Source organism: Homarus americanus, unplaced genomic scaffold (genome assembly GCF_018991925.1).
Source record: "Homarus americanus isolate GMGI-L3 unplaced genomic scaffold, GMGI_Hamer_2.0 scaffold26351, whole genome shotgun sequence".
NCBI classification, from domain to species: domain Eukaryota; kingdom Metazoa; phylum Arthropoda; class Malacostraca; order Decapoda; family Nephropidae; genus Homarus; species Homarus americanus.
In genome coordinates, this window is record NW_024724368.1 from 190,321 (window position 1) to 206,841 (window position 16,521).

General features: G+C 36.2%; 2 protein-coding genes across 12 annotated transcripts in view; one reads left to right on the plus strand and one right to left on the minus strand.

Moving 5' to 3' along the window:
• Positions 1-11,199, minus strand: part of LOC121864106 (general transcription factor 3C polypeptide 3-like) — a 45,848-nt gene extending 34,649 nt beyond the window's left edge. Inside the window, exons 1-9 of one of the 4 annotated variants that reach the window (XM_042363006.1) lie at positions 11,065-11,199; positions 9,420-9,539; positions 8,253-8,390; positions 7,890-8,000; positions 5,729-5,905; positions 4,590-4,723; positions 4,171-4,348; positions 3,909-4,034; positions 2,804-2,974 (exon numbers count right to left, since the gene is read on the minus strand). In XM_042363006.1, coding sequence (XP_042218940.1) covers positions 2,804-2,974; positions 3,909-4,034; positions 4,171-4,348; positions 4,590-4,723; positions 5,729-5,905; positions 7,890-8,000; positions 8,253-8,390; positions 9,420-9,539; positions 11,065-11,199 — 1,290 coding nt within the window. Of the gene's footprint in view, positions 1-2,803; positions 2,975-3,908; positions 4,035-4,170; positions 4,349-4,589; positions 4,724-5,728; positions 5,906-7,889; positions 8,001-8,252; positions 8,391-9,419; positions 9,540-10,625; positions 10,681-10,752; positions 10,793-10,881; positions 10,986-11,064 lie in introns of those variants that run through there. The other 3 variants (XM_042363010.1, XM_042363008.1, XM_042363007.1) reach the window with 3 other exon arrangements.
• LOC121864107 (peptide deformylase, mitochondrial-like) overlaps positions 10,675-16,521 on the plus strand; it is a 31,424-nt gene continuing 25,577 nt past the window's right edge. Inside the window, exons 1-2 of one of the 8 annotated variants that reach the window (XM_042363013.1) lie at positions 10,675-10,703; positions 14,036-14,221. In XM_042363013.1, the coding sequence (XP_042218947.1) occupies positions 14,063-14,221 (159 nt within the window). In that variant the 5' untranslated portion in view covers positions 10,675-10,703; positions 14,036-14,062. Of the gene's footprint in view, positions 10,704-10,775; positions 10,842-10,998; positions 11,024-11,079; positions 11,209-11,229; positions 11,355-12,675; positions 12,700-14,035; positions 14,222-16,521 lie in introns of those variants that run through there. The other 7 variants (XM_042363015.1, XM_042363016.1, XM_042363011.1 and 4 more) reach the window with 7 other exon arrangements.

Below are 16,521 nucleotides of genomic sequence, written 5' to 3' on the forward strand. Positions count from 1 at the left end.
CCTCAACATGTTTTCGCTTGCATTTGGCGGTCCACTAGCTGTAGTATTAGTCTGCCAATACAGTAACCGGTTATAGGGCTTAAATTCCTTACCATTTTAGCAAATATCAAGAAGTTTATACAGTGGCCTCGGTTAACGAACTCAATCCGTTCAGAAGGTCGTTCGTTAACCGAAACGTTAGATTAACGAAACCATTGTTTCAATGGGTTTTTGGGTAATTGGTTCCAGCTCACCGAAAATTTCCTAAATTCAACAAAAATGGTAGAAAAGTTCACTTACTTTGAGGTGTGTATGTAGAAGGCTCCTGGATGATGATGATGATGATGGGATTTAGAATGGGGGTGGAGGAGAAGGAAGAAGAGAAGGCATTGGGGTGGAAGAGAAGTCACCCCATGGTGCCATTTCACCCATAAAATTTTAGCTCTCTGGTTTAATTCAAGATTATTTTCTTTAAATCAACGCTGCACTGCATTATATATTGTCAATATATAAAATATATTTCAAAATGACCAATAATTTGCTTGGAAACACAGAAAAAAAGCGTTTAGTTGAAGAGTCTCAAGCAAGATGTTACCTCCAGTGAAAACAGAGAGAGACTGACGCCTGTTTGCTGTGTTAAGAGGCTGGATGCCGCGCATTAAACTAGTCACTTTACCTTAAATTTTGTTCAATAATTGTTAAAATGACTAAAAAATTGAATATGAAACTTTTAAAATTATTGAATAGTATAAACTTCTTGATATTTACAAAAATAGTAAGGAATTTAAGCCCTAGAACCGATTAATGTATTGGCGGACTGATACTAAAGCTGGTTGCCCGGTCAGTGCAAGCGAAAACATGTTGAGGTCGGTTCGTAAGAAGTTCGTTAAGCGAATTTTTTTTCGTTAACCGAATTGAAGATCCTTATGGAAGGCAGTTCGTTAATCGAAATTACGTTAACCGAGGTGTTCGTTAAACGAGGGGTCACTGTACTATTCAATAATTTTAAAAGTTTAATATTAAATTTTTTAGTCATTTTAACAATTATTGAACATAATTGAAGGTAACGAAACTAGTTTTATGCGCACCATCCAGCCTCTCAACACACCATACAGGCGTCAGTCTTTGTGTCTTTTCAGTGGAGGTAACATCTTGCTTGAGACTCTTCAACTAAACGCTTTTTTCTGTGTTTGCAAGCAAATTATTGGTCATTTTGAAATGTATTTTACATATTGACAATATATAATGCAGTGCAGTGTTGATTTAAAGAAAATAATCTTGAATTACACCAAGAGAACTAAAATTTTGTGGGTGAAATGGCACCATGGGGTGATTTCTCTTCCACCCCAATGCCCTCTCTTCTCCCTTCTCCTACACCCCCATTCTAATTCTCATCATCATCCAGGAGCCTTCTACATACACACCTCAAAGTAAGTGTACTTTTCTACCTTTTTTGTTGAATTTAGACAATTTTCGGTGAGCTGGAACCAATTACCCAAAAACCCATTGAAACAATGGTTTCGGTTAACGAGCAACCTTCTAGAACGGATCGTGCTCATTAACCGAGGGACCACTGTATACTGTACTGACAATCGAGCAGAGTACCATCCTCATATCTAAGGGTTGGAAACCACAGTCCTCCACTCTAAACATTTTGGGGCTGTTTTTACCAATCCTCCAAGATTTTGTATTTTTCTGGGGGGGCAGTTTTTTATTATATTCATCCATCTCAGTCTCTGCCTTACCCTGGTCCTCCTACCCTCAACTTTCCCCATTACTATTTCTGTTATTATCCTCTCATCCCTAATTGTATGACCAAAATATCTTATTTTTCTTTTCTTTCCTGAGTACTTCTCATTTGTTTTCCTGTCAGTACAACTTACTCTTAACATTCGCCTATAACACCACATTTGAGAGGCATCTAACCTCTTTCTGGTGTCTGCTGCAAGTGTCTAAGTTTCTAACCCACACAACAGTCCTGACCATATATAACAGTACCTGTATAGCCTTTTTCTCAAACTGAAATCAATTTCCCTTTTTATTAGGTCTTTTAAATTATTCAATGCAGTTTTTGCTTCACCTACAAAAATTTTTTCACATATTTAAATTCCTTGTTTCCTCCCATTATTCTTATTTTAGGATTTACTTCCAATTTGGAAAACCATTACCTTTGTCTTTACAGCATTATCTCTTAACCCATATTCCTCACCCTTTTCCACTAATCTGTAAACCAATACATTTGTAAAGCCTCTTCACTATCCATGCTAAGAGTAGTATCATCTGCATTGTGTATTACTTTACCATTAACTTTGATTTCTTCATTGTTACTAATAACTTCTCTTATTAAGAATTCTGAATATATATTACACAATGTTGGAGACAGAACACAGCCTTGTCTTACTCATTATTTACTATCTCTGCAGTCTCCTGTTGCCAGTAAAGATCTTTCAAATTTCTAACATCTTCATTAAAACTTATGTTTTTCATGACCTTTATAAGTTTATTGTGTTTTAACTTATCAAAAGCTTATCAACAAAGCAGATACACAAATTTCTTTGGACCTCTAAAACCCTTTCACTCAAATTTCTCAAACCAAATATAGCTTCTCTGCTGTACAACGCCCCAAATATAGCACCTTAACATGTCATCCTTTGCTGAAGTAATGACATCACCATTAGGTTTACATTATGCTCATTCTAATGTTGTTATTCTCATATTTATTTAATTGGAATATAAATTACTTTTTGCATAACTAATTCATAAACGATCTTGTCCAAATTCCAGACTACAGAATTATCATGTCATTTAACCATAAATTTCTTACCTTTCCCTGGTCAGTTCTAAGATATTTGAGCATGTGTGTGTAGCCCTTCAGAGCTTTCAGTTTTTCTCCTAACTGCTCAAGAAGGTCACATCGAGCCCAGTGATAGTCTAAATTCTGTGGATTAGCTTTAATAGCTCTGCCCCAGCAGAACACTGCTTGCTGGATATCACCCTGCAAGTATAATTTTTGGCAAATTGAAAAAATAGTTGCAATAAATATTTACATACAAAAAAATTAAACACATTTAAATTTACTTCAAACAACATGCATCAAGTATATGCATTATGCTCCAGACTTCAGCATCAGTACAGTACTGTACTCTATTTTTCTTTTTAAATCTTGTGCATACTCATCATTATACAGTGGGGTATGCTATAACGAACGGATTCTAGTACGAATATTCCTATAACGAATGGTTTTACCTATAAAATTGAGAATGCTATAACGAACGCAACTCCTACAACGAACGCGGATGAATACAGGACTATTTCGTCTGGCGCATGAATATTGTTGTACCGCGGCTCACAACAAGAGCGTCAGGCGCCATATTGGTTCATTGTGTAATCAGTGCACCACTGAACTTGTTGAAATTTCGTCTTTTGATGTGGAAATTCGTGTTATTTTATAACTATTTTGTTATACAAGTGTACAATTGTAACAATGAATCATCAAAAGCGAGTGAGAAAGCTAATAAACCTTAAAACTAAGAAAAAAATAATAAAGAAACAGACAAAGTGCCTGTGAGACAATCACCAAAGAGGGCTAGGAAGGATGACTCCTCTCCTTCCATCTCTTCTCCATAATTCTCTCCTCCCCCCTCCCCCTCTGCCTCCTGTCCTGCATGCTAACAACACTAAGGTAAGATAAAGTACCATATTTTTTACAATTTCCACAAAAAATTTTCAGTGTTAAGTGGTTGTATTTGAGGGCCTGGAAAGGATTAATCCCATAACGAACGAATGCTACAACGGACGAGGTTCTAGAACCAATTAGATTCGTTATAGCATACCCCACTGTACCTTCTGAACTTGTCATTTTAATACAGCAATGTACAGTACTGTTATGAGCATACATATTCCGCTACAGTATATATAAAGTGACACACCTGGTGCAGAGACAGATCAGCCAACTTTTCCCATTCTTCTGCATTTGGACTGAGAAAAGCAGCAATGAGAAGGAACTGCAGAGACTTGTTCACCATCTTCTTTTCCTCATATATCATCCCTAAAGTCTGTCAAATTATTGGAAAAATACATTTTTAAAATGACTAAGCAAAATGGGGGAATTCTATGTAGATGTCATTTTTTGATACAGTATTAGCCAATTAAGACAATTATCTTATAGATTATTCAGTCGTTTAATGTTACCTGGTAAGGTTCAGGTGAGTGTGAAAACTGTCTTATAACTTCCATACACATCTTGATAGCCTCATCATATTCACGACGAGCATAGCGTAAGTTGGCCTCACCCATGAGACCCTGCAGGGCTGCTGGCAAGCGACGTCTCCTCCTCTTCTCTCCACCACCTTTGCGTTTCAGTTGGTATCTGTAAGTAAAATGATACTCGATAACTTTGGTACCAGCCATCAGGAGAATAATTTTATCTTGAATAAGCTCATGCAAGAAGCCTTACACTTATTTTCCCATTAAATATTGGAATCACATTTACATAATTACACAAGAACTTCAGGGATATAACGCGCATGAAAACAAAGGTTTACAGTCTCAAAAATCCTCATCTTATTCCATTCCTGTGTACTGTACTGCAACCTGCAGTACCTCATTACCGTTGTTGTTCATTGAGCTCCTTTTCAAATTCAGCTGCATGATCCTCCTTCACCAGAACAGTACCTTCAGGGACTGGTGGAATATCCTCTACATCACTGTCAGCATCAGCATCTTCCCCCCACAATGCTGCTACCTATGTATATATAAAAAGTGCTATGATATTATATACTGTAATGTACTGTATAGTAGAACCTTATTATTTTGAATTAAGGGAGAGGGGAATGGGGTCGAAATACTGTACCAGATATTTCAAAATAAGAGGGGATTTTATTACTTACAGTACAACTGTATAAATTTGAAATATATTCCTAGTAATAAAATATTCTACAATAATCCTCCATAGTAATACTGAAGCAGAGGGCTAACACCAGAAGTTGTTCAATTTCATTCATTTTTTCCACATGTTCTTTGGATGATAGTAAGTAATAAAGAAAACACGACAACTTTTTATTTTAATTATAAGAACTTGTTTTTAGTTTTTCTCTATCTACAATCACAAATTGCCTGTAGTGGGCAGGGTATGAAGGACGAGGACAACTGTGGGGTAAAACATGACGAAAACTAATCATAGGACACTGGCTGTGAAGCCTCTGTTCAGATCCCTAGCTTTACCCCTAAAAAGTAGCTTTTACTGTACTGTACACTGTAACATTAAAACAACTGAATTCCTATGAGTGGCGGCCCCATGGCGTGAATTCAGTTGAGTTTGAATCAGGATGATATAAATCAAACTTAGATGAGTGGTTCAAAATAGAGATAAGTTCAAACTAGAAATTTTTTCAAATTAGACAAAGTTCGTAATAGCCAAATTGGCACTAATGAGGTTATACTGTATGAATACTGTATTTCTTGCCCAATATTATAATTCTACTGTTAAACAACTTCAGTCATAATTATTTACCCTTCTTAAAAAATTTATGGTATACAGTGTAGTTTAAATGATTTATTTTGACATGTCTGTAGATTCTCTTTTCCTATGAGCCTAAACTATTAATTCATCATTCCTCCAGACACATCAACATCTATGCTCGCTCTCGGTCTTGGTACTGGACTTAGTGGTCTTGACTAGCTACATCACTGATCAACACTTTATTATAATGACTAATGAGGCATAAAAACATGTCACAATTTACCATACCTCTGAGAAAGACATTCCATCAGTCATGAGGCGTTTGATCAGTTCTTCATGGTTCTTCCTATCGACAGGTTCTGTAATTGAATCGTCATCTTCTTCAGTCTCTTCCGCTGCTTCACTCACAGTCATCTGCAAGAAATTCTCTTCCCCAACTTCTTCTGCCTCAATTGTTGGAATGGACTGAAGTGATAGTGTAGGTAACATTATAGTATAGGTAACACTATAGTGTAGGTAACATGATAATGGAAATAACATTGTTCAATAAAATATAACCAACAATTCTTACTAAACAGAAAAGCCTAACATTTTGACATTGATAAAAAATACAGCTGACCAAAAAAGTGTCAGGATAGCAACAATAACAAGGAAAGATAAGCACAAATTGGAACACTAAATGAGTGACATATGTGGGTATGTTGATGTTCCTACCATCTGTTTACCCTTGACACCCGTAACAGTGATTTATAAGTAACAACACTTCGACCTGCAAAGTAACACATTCCCCTTCCTCCCTATTTTGATCATTTTTGTAATCTTTCTGTCTGACATCTGTGAATTTGGTTGCATACATTCTACTTCACTGATATACACTAGTGAGTTTCTTAAAGATGGCAGCCAAAGTGATGAGAGCATAAATCTACTGTCCTTTACAAATGAAATTACAGCCATCTGAGTGTGCTAGCTGCTTTAAGTTGTCAACACATTTCATTTACGAACTTTGAAGTGAGGACACAAGTCAAAGTAGTACAGTAGTAATAGTAGTAGTGGTAAAAAGCAGTATTAAGAAGAGATTAGTTACAGTGTAATAAAGTACTGTACATTAAAAGCTCTATAACCAGATGTAGTAGAACTTGATGGTGTATCGTGTATTTGTGTACAGGAGGTCCTCGATATAAGAGTATTCACTATTCGCGGTTTTGCAGTTAAGTGGACAACGTTTTGTGACCATCCACATAAAAAGTTCCTGCATTTAAGTGGATTCCACAGAAAAACTCTGAAAACTCACGATAAATTCTATGGATTCAAAACTCCCAATAAAATCTACGGAATTTTAGCTGAAGCGATCGAAATTTCATCTTCCTGGAGTCATGCACACACACACGTCCTGGTCACTGTCCCTGTAGCAGTCTCCCTCTCAGTTTTTCTTCCAGTCCAGTGCTGTGTTGTGTTTAATCCTGTCTTTGTTGTGTCTTTTCGTGCATGTTGCGGTGAATTATTTTATAATTTTTGTAGCCATGAGTTCCCAACCCAAAAAGGGTGGTGGAGCACTCAAAAGGAAGCACACTAGCTATAGTATAGATGTAAAATTAGAAGTGATTGGGCAAAAGAAGAATGGGAGTGGACAATCCACCTAGTCCTGTTTCGTTTTCATCCTCCGACTAATCCTCCATCCCCCAACACCCACCTCTATCAATCCAATCAAGCCAAACATCTCTCCCTTTGTAGCTAAGAAAATAACAATATTTTATTATGTTGAAATTATTTATTTTTAAAACATTTAAATAAGTATTTTGTCTCATTGCTGGCACAACCTACGTTGCCTCAACACACTGACCCCAATGAACTTTAAGGACGTTAGATAACTTATAAAATCTAATAATTTCTTAAAATAATGTTTTATCAAATGTTTAACAAATGTTTCTAAGGTAAATAATTGTTAAAAGATATAAAATAATTTTTTTAGTGTCGTGTACAATGTCATGTCTTATAGGATTAATTCCCCACTTTAGGTGAATTTATTATCAAAGGCGTTTTTCCGGTTCCAATTAACCACAGATAAAGAGGACCCCCTGTATCACATACAGTATTGCAGTCATGTCACTTCAGTAACTTGATTGACTTCTACTATGCATAACATGCATCTGTACATATAATCACAGTAAACTATGAGTGGTCATGGACGAACTCATTAAAGCAATGTGGTCAAAAAGTTGAAATTTTGGTAATTACCCTGTACCTACTAAGTCCTAATAACTGTTGGAAAAATCTATTTTGTTTTGCAATGATAATTACTTAGCACTTATTGTTTTTAGGCCAAAAGATTGGGCTGTACTTTACTCATTGAAACTACCATACAATATATTAATTTAAAAATAATAAATGAGCGAGAGAAAGACAGAATCAAAGAGATACAGTAACTACAGTATTTCCAAGACAAACGTACATATGGCAATCCTAGAACCTCTCTCTCCTCTGAGCTGGCAGATGAATAGGCCCCTACACATCTTTCATTGCCTTCTATAATTTCTGATATCTCAGTATTTAGTGGCTCCATCTGTAAAACGATCACAAAAAATGGGGTCAGTGTGTGGTATTACATATTAATATGATTCAGACACAAACAAGCACCCATGTAGTATATTGATTACATAAGATAATAAGATATAATATTTACGGTAGGCGACACGGTAAGTGTACAGTATTCCTTAAAAAACATATTGCTTCAGGTATGGTGGGCACTTCTCCTTTGTCTTAAATACAGAATTACAGGTATACTATGTGTGAGGGGTTCTCCACTGTAACTTACAGAGAGAAGATCAGTATATTCATTTTGGTGTCCCTCCTCATCTTCATTGTCATCATCATCAACAGGTTCAGCCTCAATCATCTCCACCTCTACATGATCTGTTGCACCTAATTCAGTCATTCTCATGTTAGAATCCATCTGTAAATATAATTCCACAGAATAAGTTGCAATTAGAAAAAAATATTTCCAGTCATTTAGTATGATAATGTATACAGCATTGTATGTACCATGTATACATATACAGTAGGTAAGGCCTACCAAGAAGGGAAAGATACTGAGACTTGACTCACAATGCCTAGGCCTCCCTACATGAGATAAAAATTGAAAATATTAACGAACATCACTTACTAAAACTTTTGCTTTTTTAACTTAAGTCATTATTCGACATGTCTGAAGTACCTGTAGTAAAGTTTTGAACATACAGTAGTAAAAATTTTATGAAAAACAAAAAACTGAAAAGGCTGAGGCTTGGGTAACAATCCCTGCCCCAGAGCCACTGGTTGCTCTCGGCAGCCCTGTTAATATCTGTACCTATCGGGTATATGTACAGTACTGTACTGTACTATATTTATATAGCTAGATTGAGATACTGTAGATATATGTACCTGTTAGTACAGTTTTGTTTTAGGTTTTCTAAATCTTTTGAAACACTAATTACATCTGAGCTGAAGGCTGTTATTATAGTACTCAAAGGGTCTACATGAAAGGCAGCAATTTCCTTTGTTGTTGTTTTATTCCAAAGTCACTGGAATGCCTATAATTTGTCTGGTACAGTATACTTAACTCTTCACATAATCCTTAAAAAAATAAAAATAAGGGCTATGACAAGGAAGACATCAACACAAAAGAGCAGTACAGTACCTCATGTCATGGTTTACAGTACACTACTGCACAGTAGATAAATGGAAAATACTCCCATATACTGTATATGTTTGTAGTTGTTTCACTGAAAACTACCTTGATAAAATTGTGAAATATGAAAGAAATGGATATTTTACACTACACGGCTATACAAGGGGCATCTATGCTTATCTTATTAACGGACAAATAATACCATACATAAAAGATAATACTGTATGCAGATGAGCTTAGGAGAAAGGATAGTAGAACAGTTTACAGATTTCCTGGGATCAGTGCAATGTATCAAAATATCCAATACAAACTCACAGTAAGTAATTCAGTAAAATGTTGACCAGACTGAAGTTCATGGCTATCATCATCATCAATCATCTCCACCTCCAAGTGATCTGTTCGCCCCACCTCTGATATTCTTACACTGGAATTCATCTAAAAGTACAATAAAATAGGTATAGAGACAATTAGTTTGATGTAGCCTCTAAAAGTAAAGTTAATAGGTAGTTACAGCTAGAAATTTAATCATCTGTATGTTCCTTGGCATCTACAGTACTTCAGGGTTTTATGTATGACTGATTTATATCTAATGATGCTGCTTTCATCATATATTATGTTGGAACTACACTGATCATATGTCACTAATATGATGTCTCTTATGTGCTTTCTACCTGAAGAAATTAATTATTTACTGTAAATGCTCTTCTGAAAAATCTGCCGTTGTCAGTGTGTGTTATCTGCTATTTGTTACAAAAACCTCATGAGCATAACCCCCTCAGTCACAGTACTAAATAGGTTAGGCTAGGTTGGGATGGGTTAGATTAAGTTAGGTTAGGTATTGCAGTCTTATGATATAATAAATATAATATTTTACATGTCAGACAAGTGTTCACAATCTGTAAACAATAAAGAATAAAACTAATTAATTAAAAAGTTATTGTTATTATTTGTCCCAGGGGGCTTTTGTCATATAGTCAACCTTACTCTGTATCATTGAAACATCATCTGAAAATTTGGTACAATTCTATATGGTAGTCCTGGTGCAAGTGGACTCCACCCTTTACCTAAACAACTATACAAAGTTCCATGGTTGTTAGGTCAGATCAGGTCAGGTCAGGTCAGGTCAGGTTTGGTTAGTTTTTTTGTTATTTTACCCCCACAATTTCCCTCTACTTCAGAGTCCTGCCCACTTTGTGCAGTCAAACTTGTTGGTATTGTTAGGGGGGCTGGGGGACAAACTATCATAAATTTGGGGTCAATTTATGATAGTAGCCAGGTTTCGACTTTTCCCTAAAAAATAGGGTTTTCACATAGTTTAGAATATTCTAAGACACTATATTTCTATGGCATTTACGTCGTAAATGTATATTTTTCGAGTATTTTAATGGATAAAATTACTAACAGTATTATATATACATGTTTAAAGTGGGCAGGGCTTTGAAGTCGAGGGTAAATGTTGGGTAAAATACTACAACACCAAACACCTAGTAGGTTCCAGCTTATCAAACAGGGAGGTACTACCGTCTGGGAAGATATTGGAAGCATAATGTATTGTCTAATGGTAGACCCTGCTGCTATATGGCATCACAAAAATTGCGAGTAAGTTCCAGCCAGGTTGGTGATCTGTCTGTCTGCCTCATTTACACACCATTGCAGGGTCTCAGTTGTTTCTCTTGCCTTACAACACAACACACACTCTACCTCCTGCATGTCGTTTGTCACTCGAGTTTTTTTCATGTTCGTATTTTTTTATTATTGTTATTATTTTTATCATTACCTGACGAATTCTTCTTCAAATATGATTTTATTGATAATTTGTTTATAGTGAGGCAGTGTTTGGTCTGCTGTACCAGCTGACGTGATGAGCTCAGACACGCGCACCCTCATAAGATGATAATAATGACCATAATGATAATAACGTTAATAATATTTATAATAATAATATATGTTCAATAGTTACTTGAGTTGTTGAGTGTCTGTACGGGTTTGCCAATGGTAAACATGTTTGTAAAGTTTTGTAAACAATGTCCGTGGGGGTGAACAGTTTACTGTGGGCCGAGACAGGGCAGGCAACTGGACCAAGGATAACCCACATTGCTGTCAGGTGCTTATTTCCAGGGCGGTGCTTTGCTTTGGTTAACGCTTGGTGTCTTATAGTATGTCTACAGGAGTACTGAAAGTTTATCTGATAGAATTCAACAAGTATTGCATTGCTCTTGAACTACCCAAAGGTGGCAGATCACTACTGCAGTATGTACTACTTTCTGAGGTTTAGTACCTGTGTCATGGACAAACCTTCCAGTGTGATAAACCTTCCGGGCTCACCAATTACTGATGTTCATTATCGACGTCTAAGATGTATCATTGATTTGTGAGAGTTGAAAATATTTATAAATAGTTAACGGAAGGTTTTGAATGAATTTCCCATTATATCTTGGGCAAACTGACTACAGTATAAGGATGATATGAAACATACTCACTACCAAAGACAATGAAAGCACAAAGAGGGCAGTGCTTTGAAGTCGATGGAAATTGTGGGGCAAGAACACAAAAAATGAACGAATCAAACCCAAGGAATCCTGACCTAACCTGCCCTAACATAACATTACAAAATAATTAAATTTAATACCCAAAACTAAGCATTTACCCCGGAAGGTTTTGCCCATGGAAGGTTTGTCACATGGCACCGGTAATATAGAATCTCTTCTTTCTCTTGCTTTAGATTCATCTATTATATATAGCAAGAGATATTTCTTGGTATTCAGTACAATCGCCTTATACAGTCTCTCCTCGACTTACAACATATTCGACTTACGACCTGGTCGTCGGGACGGAACCCGTCGTAAGTCGAAGAGAGACTGTACATCTCTTGGTAAATTTTTACTTTTGGACATCAGTCCCTAGGGGTTGACCAATATGTTTTTCCAGTGCATTTTGGTGTGTTTTAAACGAATCTGACCATTTTGGGCGGAAATTGCTCGTTTTCGTCCCCTTCCCCTCCAATAATAATGGGGGAGAGCCTGGGAAATCGGGGTTTTTGGGTAGGGGAGAGAACGAAAATGAGTCCTCTAACCTTACCTAACCTTACCTTACCTTAAAGGTAGTAGGCAGCTACCAAACAGGGAGGTACTACCGCCTGGGAAGATATTGGAAGCATAATGTGTTGTCTAATGGTAGACCCTGCTGCCATATGGCATTGCAAAAATTGTGACCAAGTCCCAGGTTGCTGATCTGACTTTCTGTCTCATTTACACACAATTGCAGGGTCTCAATTGTTTCTCTTACTATTGACAACACAACATACATATATCGTTTCTCACTAATGATCTTTTTTTTTCTGTATGGTTCCTTATTATTATTATTATAATTATTATTATTATTTTTTTTTATTATAAATTTTACTTAATTTGAATTATTATTATATTATTATTATTATTATTATTATTATTATTATTGTTATTGTTGTTGTTGTTGTTGTTGTTGTTGTTATTACGTTTTTGCCCCCGGCCCTGATGATGTGAGTCGGTGACCTGTGTCGGGTGGGCTAATACCCGTAAAAAAACCCTAGCAAGGGGGCTCCTCCCCCGAACCCCAGGTAGGCCTAGTTTAAACTAACCTAAATGTTTCAGAAGTTTAAAACTTTTGGGGTGCACCATGTCCGAAAGTACAATACCTTAGTTAGATGTGGAAGAACCAGGGATACTTAAGAATTAGATAGAATGATCGTCTTTCTCATAACACTCAGCAATAAACTTAAAATAATCGTAGGAACACAAATGACAACCAACCTCCACCATAGCCATTGTGAGACTGGTCAGTGAAATTAAAATCGAACCCAGGATGCTTCCTTTGAAAAAAATCAAAGGTGATTGGTCGAAAAAAAATTCGCTTGATGATATCGATACAGCATTGGTCACGACTGAATGATGTCGGTCAATATTGCGCATGCGTAATGTGCTGATAACACCTCCTTACAGACAAAGACTGAAAACTACGTAAAATCAATTAAATTCAATTGTGTCGCTATTATCGATTTCCGCCTGGTGTATATGGGGTTCAAAATGCTCAGAATTGGGAGATCTAAATGTTTTCGAAGTTTATAACTTTCAGGCGCGCTATGTCCTAAAGTAAAATAATATCCCTCTCTTTATTGGTTCAGTACGTAAACACACAAGGCAAGTTAACAGATCAACTTATATATACTGTAGACAATGCAGATATACAGTATGGGTGTTCTATTACTGTGCCCCCAACTAATGTACTTCAGTCATTTGACTTTTTGTGGCAAAGAGGACAAATTAAGTATTCTCCATAGGTAATTGGGTAGTTTAACTGTGGGTGTCCTTAACTATTACCTTTAGCTATGTGATCGATAAGGAGTTAAGGCTGTACAGTATTCTACAGGTGTTTTATATAAAGGGAACCAAACAGGATAAGGTTAGGGTTAATTCGACTTAGGAAATAAGAGAATTTGTTTATTTGTAGTTCTGAAAATTCTCGTTTTCCAACTTTTATCTCAGCACCCAGTTTAAACGAATCATTTCACTTATTTCCTAATCATAACTGCCATAACCCAACTCTACCTTGTTAGGTTAGATTTGGTTTAATTTATACATAACACCCAGTAGTCACCACCTTGTTAATTGTATGTACTGTACTCTTCATAAAACTGTGTTTGAATTCAGTTGAAATTAACCACTGAACAATTTTTATCCATTCTGGGGAAACACTTGAGTATTTCTATAAAAGTGTTCCAAATCAATTTAAATTCACACCAAACTGTATATGATATGTGTCACACTAATATAGGGTAAATGCAGTACAGTACCTCAGTTCCAGAATTGCATTTGTGCAAAACAATACAGTCTACAGGTTCTTTGTAGACTGTAGATTAAATTGTAGCATATTGTACTGTACTTCTTTTATTTCAGATGTGTACAGTATAAAGCTCGGTAATAATGGCCTTCAAGCGTTTTGCAGCTGCCTATCGTAGTTTTTTCTTTCCAACTCCTCTAAAGCCTCCATTTCTTCATATCTGCCAAGCAGGAGATCCAGTTTTAAGGTCACAAGCCAAACCTGTATCACATGAGCTTGTTAACACTCCAGAAATCCAACAGGTGAGATATGAGAATGAGTGTTCTTTCTGGTAATTTATTAATTTATGTTTATATACAGTACCTCTCATTTTTATCCTTTTGTATTACTATCTTACCTGTATTTAGAATGAAGATCCTCTTAACCATTGTATCTGCTAAGATATAACTTGATTTTGGGGATGCATGCCATTCTTGATGCAGATTTTAACATTGAATCAATTCAGTAGTTCTCCTCTTACTTTAGCTTATGCAAGATCTATTCTCTCTCTCTCTCAAAACCTTACCATAGTTGTTCCAACACATCTGGACCTCACCAGGTCGTAAGTTGAAAAGGCGAAAATAATAAATAGAAATTCTAAAATGGGTCTCTTTTTCTTCTCAGCACCACGAGAACTCTCACTTTTACGCTTCCCAGCCATTTTAAACGGAATTACAAACAAAAATTTTGTCAGTACACAGCGCGATCACTAACGTCGGGACTCTAAAATATGTAATGTCAAAAATATTTTATACGACCATTGCCGTCGTATGTCCAGGTTGTCGTAAGTCGAATATTTCGTAAGTCGAGGAGAGACTGTACATGCTGGCATTCAAGACAGAAATATATGAACCTGATATTTTTTTCCTTAGAGGTTTCCACTCTGGGTGTGGAATTTCTTAAAACATGAGGGCTGGTATAATATTGTCCTTAACCACCTGACACTGACTTTTGCTGAGCCTTGCAAGGAATTCTTTGCTGGCAAGCCTTGTGCCCCTCCTTCATGAGACTGTCTGGTCTTTGAACTGTTGCTATTTCTCTAGGTGGCTTGGGCAACACCAGAGAGCCGAGTAGCACAGGGAAGTTCAGCTATCACTACACAGTTGGCAAGTCAATGAGGTGCATAGCCTTACAGCAAAAGTTTTATTTCATCTCCTTATATCTTTGCTAGTCTCTGAATTTACAAGTCATTCTAGACAGATAAGTTTTAAATTGGTGAATTGTTCCAGAATCCATTACCTGTATAACCAAACCCTTTGTATAACTCATATCCCACCCTTCTCTTTTGGGTTGTCCTCAGATGTACAGTAAGTGGATCGTGAGAATAGTCTGGCGAGATGATCATGACTTACTAGTTCCCAGTTTTAAGGCTTTTCAGACCCTCCCTTTTTAAGGACTGAGGTTGCTGTGGAGGATGTAATGAAGATCATTTGACATATTGTGCTAACATTCCATATACATAGAGCATCTACTCACCTCTGATCATAAAATGGGTTATCAGACTTAATCCTTCATTTCTAATACAGGTTGACAATCCCTTATCCGAAATCCTTGGGGCCAGGTGCATTTCGGTTTTCGGAATTTTTCGGATTTCAGAATGTTTTTTTTTTTTACAGGGGGTCAGACCACCCGGACACAGGTCACTGACCCACATTGCGGCCTGGGGTGCTAAAATATAATAATGATTATAATAATAGGTCTAGGTCATGTTTCTCACTTTTGATCTTTTTTTATTCTTGTATTTCTTTCTTATTATTATTTTATTATTACAGTATTATTGTTATTATTATTATTATTATTATTATTATTATTATTAATTTTATTTTTATTATTTTATTATTATTATTATTGTTATCATTCTTATTTTAATTTTGTGTATTTTCTATTAAAAATGTTATTTACTATGAATAATTATTATTATTATTATCATTATTATTATTATTATTATTATTATAATTATTATTACTATTACATTTTCGCCCCCCAGGCCCTGATGTGGGTCAGTGACCTGTGCCCGGGTGAGCTAATACCCATAAAAAAAAAAAACTTTTGGTTTTCAGAGCTTTTCGGTTTTCAGAATTTCGGATAAAGGGTTGTCAACCTGCACAGTGGTCCCTCGGTTAACCGAAACCATTGTTTCAATGGGTTTTTGGGTAATTGGTTCCAGCTCACCGAAAATTGCCTAAATTCAACAAAAAAAGGTAGAAAAGTACACTTACTTTGAGGTGTGTATGTAGAAGGCTCCTGGATGATGATGATGATCAGAATTAGAATGGAGGTGTAGGAGAAGGGAGAAGAGAAGGCATTGGGGTGGAAGAGAAGTCACCCCATGGTGCCATTTCACCCATAAAATTTTAGTTCTCTTGGTGTAATTCAAGATTATTTTCTTTAAATCAACACTGCACTGCATTATATATTGTCAATATGTAAAATAAATTTCTAAATGACCAATAATTTGCTTGCAAACACAGAAAAAAAACGTTTAGTTGAGGAGAATCTCAAGCAAGATGTTACCTCCACTGAAAAGACAGAGAGACTGGCGCCTGTTTGGTGTGTTGACAGG